The sequence below is a fragment of the Pinus tabuliformis genome, chromosome 9 (genome assembly GCF_031772625.1).
Source record: "Pinus tabuliformis cultivar Carrire ecotype Pingquan chromosome 9, CPIR1, whole genome shotgun sequence".
NCBI classification, from domain to species: Eukaryota; Viridiplantae; Streptophyta; class Pinopsida; order Pinales; family Pinaceae; genus Pinus; species Pinus tabuliformis.
In genome coordinates, this window is record NC_142307.1 from 675177077 (window position 1) to 675189843 (window position 12767).

General features: G+C 36.6%; 1 protein-coding gene across 1 annotated transcript; it reads right to left on the reverse strand.

Moving 5' to 3' along the window:
- Positions 1-10451: 10451 nt before the first annotated feature.
- Positions 10452-12310, reverse strand: LOC149150466 (putative disease resistance protein At1g61300). Its single transcript, XM_089442802.1, has 3 exons — positions 12195-12310; positions 11137-12043; positions 10452-11015 (listed from the first exon to the last, which is right to left on the reverse strand). The coding sequence occupies exons 1-3, from the start codon at positions 12308-12310 to the stop codon at positions 10452-10454; spliced, it is 1587 nt and encodes a 528-aa protein (XP_089298928.1).
- Positions 12311-12767: the final 457 nt, after the last annotated feature.

Below are 12767 nucleotides of genomic sequence, written 5' to 3' on the forward strand. Positions count from 1 at the left end.
TCCAGGAAGAGGAGTATCAACAGGCTTGCAGCCATGCATGTTGAACTTCTCCAGTATCTCCCGAGCATACTTGCCCTGAGAAACAAACAGTCCACCACTGCGCTGCCATATTTCCAATCCTAGGAAATAGTGAAGGAGGCCCAAATCCTTCATCTCAAACTCTGTAGCAAGATCCTTCTTGCATGACAGTATCAACAGCTCATCACCCGTTAGAATCAAATCATCAACATACAGTACAATGATAAGCAACTTACCCTCCACCACAATCTGGTATAGGTTCAGATCCGCCTCGCTCTTGGAGAATCCAAGTCCTGTGAAATAGCTGTCTATCCGTGTGTACCAAGCACGTGGTGCTTGCTTCAACCCATACATCGCTCTCTTGAGCCTGCACACATGCGACTCGCTGCTGAAGACTTCAAAGCCTTCGGGTTGCTCAATGTACACCTCCTCCTCAATGACTCCGTTGAGGAACGCAGTCTTCACATCCATCTGATGAATGTGCCATCCCATCTGCGCTGAGAGAGCAAGAATCGTCCGTATGGAAGAATACCTTGCGACAGGTGCAAAGGTCTCCTCATAATCGATCCCCTCAATCTGTGAAAAGCCTCGGGCAACAAATCTTGCCTTGTACTTCTCCACACTCCCGTCAGCTACCTGCTTAACTTTGTAGATCCATCTCGAACCCACCACTGATTTCCCTTCCGGTCTAGGAACAATCTCCCATGCACTGTTTCTGACAATAGAATCATACTCTTCCACCATGGCGTCTACCCATGCGGGATCCTCCACAGCTTCCTCGAAAGAGGATGGCTCAGTCACAACACACTTGCTCATAAGAGCCATGTATCCAGTGTACCGATCAGGTGACTATCTCTGCCTGCGTTGGGCTGTAGGTGGTCCTACAACTTTCTCTGCATCTTGAGCTAGTCGCTCAGCTTCTGTCAAGCGCTTTCGCCCTCTGATGGTTGGCGCTGCATGAGTGGTCTCTTCCACTCCATGAACCTCGTCCTGTGGCTGATCCACGTCCTGAAGCTCATCCTTAGGAACTAATAGCTCCTCATCTGCATGCAAGTGTAGCTCCCTCTCAAGCGAACACTTCATGGCTTTCTCCTCCTGAAATTTTATATCCCGTCGCACAACAGTTTTACCACTGTCTGGCAAATACACACGATAGTTGTGGGGCGTATCAGTGTACCCCACAAATATCCCAACCTCTGCAGTCGGCTCCAACTTCTTTCTGGCATCCTTCGTCACATGCATGTAAACGTTAGCACCAAAAATCCTCAAATGAGAAAGATCAGGCTTCTTACCAGAATAAGCCTCCTCGGGTGTACTCATGCCAAGTATCCTATGAGGACAACGGTTCTACACATAAACTGCTGTATTGCATGCTTCCGCCCACAAGTGAAGGGGTAGGCCCTGATCATGCAACATTGCCTGTGCAGCACCCACAATCGTTCTGTTCTTCCGCTCAGCTACCCCGTTCTGCTGTGGGTTATGGGGAGCTATGAGCTCTCTACGAATCCCTTCTGCCTTGCAGAAATCCTTGAACTCGTCCGAGATGTATTCACCACCATTATCGCTCCTAAGAGCCTTCACCTTCTTCCCCGACTCCTTCTCGACCAGTGCTTTGAATTCACAGAACTTTGAATATGTCTCGCTCTTCTTCTGCATGAAGAAGATCCAACACTTACGAGAGAAATCATCAACAAAAATCACATAATACCTGTGTTTTGTTGTCGAAGCAACTAAGAAAGGTCCACACACGTCTGTGTGAATTCTCTCAAGGATCGTCGTGGCGCGACTATCCTTCTCGTGAAAGGTGGCTTTCACAAACTTCCCCAAAGTACACCCCTTGCACTGATCTGACTGCGCAAGTGTGCCTTTAGGAAGCCCTGTAGTGATCTGCTGCAGTATCTTCAAGGCTCCATGGTGAAGGTGACCCAATCTCCTGTGCCACAACTCGCCATCATCCCGGCTCACCAATCCTTCTGCCTTGCCTGCCAATGCTGCGCATCCATCTACATGCAACTGATAAAGGTTCCTCACTCGAACCCCTATCTTCCGGGTCTCACCAGTTGTCTTGCTACGCAGGAAGGCCTTTCCCTCGCTGAAAACAACATCATACCCCTTGTCTTCTAACATTGCCACTGAGATGAGATTCTTCTTCAATCCTGGAACATGCATGACTTCCTTCAATACAAAGGGTTTACCAGACTCCCTCTCAAAGGAAATGGTACCGATACCGGTCGCACTATATCTACCATCATCGCCCATCTCGATGTGCACTCCAAGATCTTTGTCCTCCAGATCAGAGAACAAATCTCTATCTCCCGTCATGTGAAAAGACGCACCACTGTCCAAGAACCACACTGATCCCATCACACTTGAAACCAAGCATGCGATCAATGAAAAATCAAGCTCAAACTGAGAAGCTAAAGCCTCTCCCCCTGCAGATCCAGCAGCTTGCTTGTTCTTCTTCTTCTGCGGACAATTTGTGGCATAGTGTCCATGCTGGTGACAGTGAAAACACTTCACCTTGGACATATCCTGCTTCTTGCCTATCGCACCAGACTGAGAAGCTTTCTTGCTCTTCCCTTTCTTTGCTTTGGCAGCCAAAGCACAATTCTCTTCATCAGATACCTTTGATGAAGATCCATTCTCACCTTTATTGTTACTGAGTTTATCCTTGAGCGCCAGGTCGCTCTTGCTTTGGAATAACATTTGCAATCCGTTGAAAGACATTTTCAACAACACTGCTGCAAATTCGAATTCCACCAGCAACCAACTCAACTGCTTCCGATCAACCCTCGCTTGATATCCTGTAAAAATCTCTTCTACAAATCAAGCTGCTCTGATACCATGTAGAAACTTTTTCTACAATTATCTAGCTCTGATACCATGTAGAAATTTTGAATAATTTAACACATATTCAATGGAGATTATCCTGATCATGTACTAATGTGGAAAACATACACAAGACATAAGCTCCTCTACGTTGATCAACAATATAGCAGCATCAATAACAATAAAACATCAAGAGCATTCACACATTAACACAGTATGTATCACGGGGAAAGCATCTCGCTAAAAACCCCACACTATCTGTATATTAATGATTGAGTCATGTAACATTACACAGCATAATACTTCTCACAAGTATCTCCACCTCTGTTACACACAATACAGCTCAGATCTGATCTCCAAATCTCTTCCACTGCTTGCCTGCCTCCACTACTCAATACCTGCTCAAGAACTGATGAGAATGGCTTCCCAAACTCGTTTTTCACCTGCAAAATAGTCGCTCACTCTTTGTGGACGTGAGCAAAGGCTAAAATGCGGGCCAAATACGTGAGCAAACTCATTGGCATACTCAATCCCTTGATTGTGCAAGATCTGATGCACAACTATAGTCACAACTGATAGCAATCTGATTCTCTACCACCTGTCCCTGTTGAACTGAACATGCACTGACATGCAACTGAGTTAACTGATGTATTCTTTAGTTGTATTATGAGTTAATAATTAGTTTAACAACTCATCATTAGTCTATCTGCAGTTAGACTAACTACAACCAGTTTAACTAAGTTAAACTGAACACAACTCCATCAACTGTACCTCCAGTCCACTAAACTCAACTCACTTGAGTTCTAACTGAAGTCATGCATGCAACAACTCAACTGACTCATAAGAAAAACGAATTTCCTTCTGACAGCTGCATGTGCCACTTCCGTAGCTCAAATTGAAGTGCTCCAAGAGAATAAGATTAAGTTTATAGTCCAAATATTATTGTGAGATAATAATATTTGACTTTTCTATTTTTGACAGCCAGTCTAAAAATAGACTTGATCACTCACACTGTGATCACTCACACTTTCATCAAAAATAGAAGTCCATCTATTTTTCCCAACTTGATCAATCATCCATAAACATAGACATGATCCATATATCTAAAAATAGACATAGTCTAAAAATAGGCTTGCGCCAAAAATAGCCTGCGGGCCCACTTAGTGAAGGCGACTCTTTTCACTAAGCTCCATCATCTTGTTGCAATCTCAACATAACCTAGAAAAATATTATAGTTTCATTTCTACTATGATTTAGAATAATGTCATGAAATTATAACTCACGAAGCATTTTTTTAATCTTATTTAGTACATTGACCATAAGCTTCCAAAACTTACTTTGAAGATACCAATTTGCATAGTAACTAAATATCTAGTTTGGAATGATGTAACCATTGCTCCTATAAGAATACTACACAAACTCGTGATGGAAATCTAAGAGCAAGGTTAAATGACTCATTTTCCAAAGTTGTTTTTTTTTCTTATTTCATCTTGTGTACATAAATGATCAATTTAGGTAATTTTTTCAATTCTTTTCTAAAAGATCTCCATTTTTCTTGATGTATAACATAAAATTCAACCCATTTTTATTTCAAACCAAATGTGACTCATCAATGGTTCTACAATGAAATAATACCCTTTCTAAATGATTTAGTTGCTATTTTCTATTTCATTACTTTTTCTCTTAGTCAAATCACTTCTAATAAACTAAAGCTTCTCCTTCATTTGTTAACCCCTTAGCTAATATTGAAGTAGGCTTGCCTAGTTTTCATGTTTATTCTTCAATTAATTTAACCATAAAATCAACTACAATAATTTTTGTTGGAGGTTCTATAGAGAAGGAATCTTGTGGTTGTGTAGCAACAAGTTTAGTTTGTGGTTTTATACCAACATCTTGTGGTTCTATATCAATCACTTCAATAGTTGAAGCCTCATATTTTAAATAATCATTCTAGTCACCTTCATGTGGAGGTGAAGATCACCACCCACCTTCTTTAAAATCCTAGGCCATTGTATCCAAACTTTCCCCGATTTGTAAATCTTTAACTTAATTTGATCCATGATCAACTCATGGAACCACCTCTTTTTTTCCATAATTAACTTCTGGTTATATTTAAATGATGTACCAAAAGATTGTTTCAAATGATACTTATTAGGATTGAAACTAACAGTAACCTTCCTTTTAGCTGCGGGTTTAGCTATTTCAAGAGATTCTTAGTAATATCAACCTATTCCATTATATCCATTCTAGCAGAAATTTTTTCAATAACAAATTATTTTGTGAAAATGTTGTCTTGAAATGTAATATTACCTTCGTCTGCTTAATAACATATTTAGCACATCCCTCTTGATTGAGATGGGGAAATTCTTCACTTGAAGGGCCTTTTGACACTTTTATAGTTAATTTTGGATGCTTTTCTCCTCTATTTTTTGGGATGTTCTTCCCATACTATCTCAAAACCCTCGAATGGGTCGTCCTCCTTCAGCAAATGCCTCTTCTTCATGTGATTTCCTACTTTTTTCTTTGCATGTGGTGCTTCTTCTTATTGTGCTTCTAACTATGGTGCTTTTTCCTATTGTTCTTCCACCTACCATGCTTCTTCGTCTTGTTTCCCTACCTCTTTTGCTTCTTCTTATTGTGCTTCTTCATGTTTTTCTTATGCATGCTCTACTCATGGAACCCTTGCTAGAAATGCCTCCTAGATATAATTGGTGAATGATAGGGCATCCATAAGTAATAGCTTGATCAATCCATGATTAGTTAAACTTTGTGGAATATTTTTATCTATTTTTATTCTCTAAGGTGTAAGATGAAGTGATATTAGCAAGAAATAAGGCCTACTAATAAGTCTATAGTTCTTCAAATGGTTTAGGAATTTGAAATTATATCAATATAGAAGGTTATGGTGGCCTTCACATATAGTGCATTTCAATAAAAGATATGCCACATTAGCACATGGACATTTTACTCCCTTGTCAAGTTTCACCACTTCGTTTCTAATAACAAAATCACTTCACATTTTGTTGAGCATAATGTAGCATTCAAACGATTTCTTGTCTATCCTATGTGAGCCTATTACTCAAGTAATGTTATCCTTTGTAAACCTAATCCTCAATAAAAAAAATGGTGATGGATAACATAAAATTGCTTGCTATTGTATAAAACCTTTGCAAGTGCTCAAAATAGGTTAGCCACACAACATCTTAAATATCTGCAAGATTGTTGGTGTAACATCCCAGTTTGTCTTCTTGGGAAAATTGTAATTAAATTTGCTTAAAACTATGCATGGATATTTATTTATGGCCATATCGATATTTTTATTTCTATCTTATCTCCACTTTGGGAAGGATACTTTTGCTAGTGCTCATTCCTTGATGGAAGACTAAACTTGCCGTATTTTTTCAAATAGTCTATAGTGTGATAACCTATATTATTTATCCTTGAACCCAATTTTATTCTCTTCTTCCACACTATTTGGAACTCCATATTTTATTTGCACTAATCATAAAAATATTTATCTGTCTTGAAGGTTTCATCAAGTGTTTTTGGCTCATCAAAATCATTGAAATCTTGAAAAGAATATGGTATTTCCGTGAGAAAGTGATGTATCTTCACTTTCTCATCCTTGATATGAGGCACATACATTAGAAATTCTATGAATCTATTTTCATATGAATCCATTATTGGTTGTCCCAATTTGGGGTCATTGAACTCTCTAATATTTCCATCATAATATCTTTCATAATTGTATTTCTCTATTAATTAAATTTCAAAATTTTCAAAGTTGAGCTTCTTTTTGTTGATAGCTTAGTGCTCCCATAAAATGTCAACTTCTCCTTTTCATTTGAATATGGCTACATTGGCTTTCATATTCTCACAGTAAGTGTGTACCCTAAAGTATTTCTTCAATCATGGCAACCATGCTTCATCCTTCTTATTCTTCTAAACCTCACCATCAAAAGTAGTTGGATTAACCTTCTTGAATTCCTTGGGCAAGAAACTCCTTTTACACCACTCCTTCCTTTTCTTATTCAATCCTAACCTATCTACATTTCTTAACAACTTGTTTGAGATACCTATCTCCTCACTAGAGGTGTCTATAGAGGTTTAATTGTTGGATATGTCTTTCCTAGCAATCCTATGCCTCATATTTGTGATATTTATTCTTGTATTTCTAGTACTTGGCTCATCTTTTATAATTTTTAATCATGATTATTACCTTAAAGTGGATATTTCTATTTGAGATGTTCCTTTCTTAGGGACAATGCCAAGACACCCTACCCTCTACAAGATTTAAAGAAAACCTCCTTGCTTTAGGCCTCAACGTAGCTCTTAAGCCAAAGAGGGTAACCCTGCCATATGACTTCTTAGTGTCACTTCAATAATATATTTACAATCTAAACTCAGATTCCAATTTTCGATGTTTTTTTAATCACAACTATTGGTAAGAATTATTTAAAACCACTTATAAGCAATATTACCTAGTGAAGCTAACTCTAACATTTACCACTCAATAAAAATATTATTGCTTCAAACAATAATTATGAAGAAAGATACTAATCAAATCATATATGCTTTGGTGAAGTAATTTCAATTTTAAAAAATGGTATGGATGAGGTATAATAATGATGCATGTTCTTGATTAGTTTTGGAATTTAAAAATAAATAATTTTCAAATTAGAGTTTCAATAAATTTATTGGAAATAAATTGAATATGAATATTAAAAAATTATTATTTCTCTAATAATTATTAAAATGGTTATATAAGTCTATTTATTTATATTAACTATATTTACTATTGTGATCAATATAAATTTATCTATTTATATCAACCATATTTATTAATATAATTATGTTAATTACAATAACAACTATTAATATTAATATTAAAATTATAATAATAATAATTAAATTTAAACTAACCATTAGTAATATAATATACTTCGTTTGAAAAATAACAAAGAAACAAAAATATTAATATTAAATTACTTAATTTCTTTAATTTTGAATTAATTTTTTCATTTAATCAATATCGTTAAATACATTCTTCCTTAACACAATCTCAATTTCTTAGAACAACGCTTTTTACAAATGACATATTACAATTCTCCAAAGTATTGTTCCTCTCCCTCACGACGTCTAGGCTCGGGGGATTATGAGCATCTTTCCACTAAAGATGGTTGTCTACATAGGACATGTGGATGATCATGACATTTATTTGAGATTCTTTTTTTGGTTGGAATCTCCTCTTTCATCACTCGTAACGACTCTATTTTCATACTTTTTATATTCATATTCACTCCACCGAAGTCTATGTCCTTATCACCCAAATCATAAGAACATAATATCAGGCCTATTCATGAAGCCATGGAACCCATCATTCGATCCCTCTACAGCAGTGATAACCTCAGCACCAGTTTGGGTGAGATTGCCAAGCCTACCTTTGCATCTCTGGAATCTCTCCTCGCTAAAAGCCATCGGAAATGCAATTGGGAAATTTTACTGCAGGTGCCCAGAAACAGAGGAATATGCCAGAACCACCTATGCACGCATCTGTGTGGAAATGGATTTCAGCGCCGGATTCCCAGCTGAAATAAACCTAACAAGTAAAGACTATGTGTGGAACCAGAAGCTTGATTATGAAAGTGTCCTCTTCAGATGTTGATCGTGCTTTGAGACGGGGCATCTAGCCAAAAATTGCCCAAAAGCCTCTGAGAAAAATTTTGCTAGAAAAAACCACCACAGATCTACATGGTGGGAAGGAGCACAAAAAGAACACTACACTGTCATCAAAGAAGAAGAATATTCTAGAGAAAATGAGTCACAAGAAATCAAGGAAGAAGGAAACAACTCTCAAAACAAGCAAGGAGAAAGCCCGCCCCAACAAATCAACAGTTATGAGGATTTGAATACCGCAGAAAATAAATCTTCATTTAACAGCAAAGCAGATCTCCTAAACCAAACTTCGTCACCGACTATTTTCAAAAGAACGAACACAATAGATCGCGAAGCTAAGACACCAATGTCCCAAGAACCAGAAGAGATGAAGGAGATGCAAGACAAAGGAAGTTGGAAGACCGTAGAGAAAAGAAAGAAAGCTACAACACCAATCTCGCCAAGAAAGACGAGGAGCCAGACAAGTAAAAATTAAGAAAATTGTAGGTCCGATAGACCAATTTGGTCTGAGTGGACGTTAACCATCATCATCATCATCATCATCATTTGATAATTAAACTAATTCAAGTGTACTAATTAGACCATACAAGTTACTAATAATGTATTTAAAGAGTTTATTGAAATGCAAAGTAAGTTATTTTTTAGGGAATTATTTTTAATTTTTAATTTTTAAGTATTTTTAATAAATTTTTTGATAAATGGTTAAAATGCTGAAATTGAAATTGAAATTTGAAGTTGTTTTAATAAAAATGAAAATTTCTTAATTAAAGTGAATTATGAAAATTTCTCAAATTAGAATATTTTATTATCTAAATTGCAGTTTTATATTACAAGATTTGTCAAATAAAACATTGAGAAAAAAAGATATTACATGCTTAAATTCTTCTAATAAAATCTTAAATATTTGTTTATAAAAAAATTCATATTTTTATAATTCCAAAGTAAAAGAGTAATAAACCATATTAAAAAAGATTTATTTTACAATATAGTATAACAGACTTGTAATATAAGTATCTAACTAGTATAGATTTTTCTTAATTTCGGATTTATCATGTTTTAAGGAAGGTCAAATTTCTTGAGGTTACAAACTTTTTCTTCATTCTCTTTTTCTTTCTTTTTTTTACTTTTAGAGATATATGATACCATCTTTTATTGAAAAGTTTTGAGAAGATATTTTTTTATCTTTAATTGTTTAGAGAGAGTTCATTTCTCATAATTAACATGTTGAACACATGACTTTGACATAAGTATTTATATATAAAAATTTGATATTACTAGCACAAACACATTAGTACATGAGGTAAAAATTTGATATTACTAGCACAAACAAATTAATACATGAGATTGATATATATTAATAAACATTATTTTATAAGCAGATTAACATATAAAAGGTGAAATATGTAATTAATTTGGGTATATCAACCATATTTACTAATATAATTAAGTGAATTAATGACCAACATATATGGGTTAGAAAATAAATAAGATTAACCATAATTAAAAAAAATAATTATATTTAATCCTAATTAATCAAAAAATTTACTTAAAATATTTAATTTATAACTTATATTAAAATATCTTTTTATCATATATAATTTTTAATTTCATATATCATTTACATGATATTTCATTAGACATTTCTAACACTTTCGACCGAATAAAGCATTTTCCCGTCCCTCTCCATGTAACAATACTATCAACAATACATGCAAGGTAACTCCAGTTATACAGAAATATTTTCTTAGGTATCAAAAACCTAGCCAAAAATATATTTGAAATACATCTCATAACAAGCATCCAAACTAATAATCATGCTATAAAAGGCATCTTCTGGTCAATTAACACAAATTTGTTGCATCCCATAAAAAAACATCCTCCAATAAAGAGTTCAATTCTAACAATGTATTTGTTAGAATTCCATTCTGTTACAGTTCAATCTTACAGTCTATCTCATCTGGCAACTCTCTCAAGTTATAAAAACCCTTAAGATAGAGATACTTCATATTTTCTAGGTCCCCTAGTTGAGATGGCAACGATTTTAGATTTCTACAATATCCCAGATACAGAAACTGAAGGGAAGAAAGATTACTGATATCTTCAGGTATATCTTCAATTTCAGTCCAACTCAGATTGAGAAACTCCAGGTGTATTAATTGCCACAGAGATGTTGGCAATGCTTTTACTGGGATGCTCAGCTCCAGTACCCTCAAAGAGGTGAAGTTGAGAAAAAATCCTGCTGGAATTTCTTTCAAATCATCATTTTTCCCCAGGAATAGAGAAACCAATTTCGGGTTTCTCAAGTCCGTTGTGGGCAAAGACGTGATATTATTGTCATAGACTGAGAGTCTTCTGCAAACAGCATGGTTCTGGATGTCAGGGAAATGTTGAAGCCTTTGACTTGCCCTAAATACACAGTTCTCCTCATTCTCTGCCACACAAATTGCCATGCTACAGACAACATAGTGGACTGTAATGACATCCCCTTTTACCTGAAATAAGCATCGATTTTTTTAGTAACTCAACATAATTGTACCCCATCTTCAATAAAGAGTCTGCATCCCTGGCCTTAAGTAGGCATTCTGCGATCCACATATGCACCAATGCCTTTACCGGAATTTGTTCACCTTCACCAAAGGCGGCACAGTATAGAAAACAATTTTTCAAATTGGCATGAGGCAGAGTATCGTAACTCCACCTCAATCTCTGAAATAAAACAGGATCAATGGAAGGACGAGTGATTGGAAAATTGAAATCCGTTCTTTGCATTTGCCTTAAAGCAAGCTGCCAATCATTTAAAGCTCTGTTGCCAATCATTGCAGAGGCGACTAACCTTGTCGCCAGGGGCAGACCTTCACACTCGCTGGCAACTTCTTTGGCAATATGTTCTATCTCACCCGGAATATGTACATCTTTGAAAGCTATACTGCTGAACAACCCCCATGTGTCCTCCATGGACATGGGTAGTATTTTCATGCACCCATCGGCCTTCATTTCTTCAATCAGATTTCTATTCTCTGTAGAGAATACAAGTTTGCTGTCTTTATCAGTGCTAAATTCCACCCCCAATTCATTGAGATCGACTTTTCTCAACATGTTCTCTAAAACCAGAAAGAATTTCCTCCTCTTGAGATATGCAGACAACATCATCCTCCGCATATCAACATCATTATGACAGTCGGTGAGGTCTAAATTAACTTCAGAAGCAATACGACTCTGCAACTCTACATTTGGAAATTGTTCAACTGGAACCCAAATCGCATCATCAAAAATGTCACTAACCTTATATGAGTCGTACATTTTTCTGAGCATTGTTGTTTTTCCCACCCCACCACTGCCGTATACCCCAATTATCCGAGTTTGGGGAGCCTCCGTAACCCAGCTATTTAGCTTTATCTCTGCCTCGTGCGCTGTGGCGGAGGCAACCTGTTGAGCAGTGCAAAACACTGTAAAATCGGTGCGGAGCTCATCAAAAAGCAGATCTAAAGATTTCTTCCACTCTTTGATATCTCTGGAGAGTCTGGGCGTGCAAAAAAAGAATTCGAGACAGTGGTGCGGCCGTTGTGAGCGATCAATCAAGTCTCTGGCTTTAAGAACTGCATGTTCCATCCTTGCGGTGACGCTCGAATTGATCAGTAATATCGATTAAGAGGAGCTTCATTCGATTTAACTGAACCTCGAGAAGCCGACGGTTATGATCCAACAGCCTGGCATCGTCAATCTGTCGGATGAGTGCAGTCACAACAACGGTTATGGAGGTGGCTGCGGTTCCCGTCAGAATATCCATAGCCAATGATCGGTTGGAGCAGAGTAGGGAAGAAGAGAACAAGAAGTAAGAGAGCAGAAATATGAATAGGCGTAAGCAGGGAGCAAACCCAAATATGCTTATGCAACGACGAGAAGTGCAGATGGGTCGTCTAAAATTTAAATATATAAGGGATTAGCGGTGCTTGTATTTGTGATGATTCAGGGGGAGGTGTAAGGTTGGAATAAGAACGTATGCCAATGAAACAACTTTAGTTAAATCGTCAACTCATTCCCACTTTTAATAATTTCCTAATATAAAGGTGAGAAGTCATTGTTCATTCCCACGTTTAATAGATATGGAAAAGAATCAATTCTTCTGCTTCGGTTCCACAAAGAAGAAAAACATGCAATTGCTCATTCACACCATGATCGATGCATTTTTGAAACATAACATCTCGGAAAATAAGAATAAGAATAAAGTTAAAGTATTAGAATTA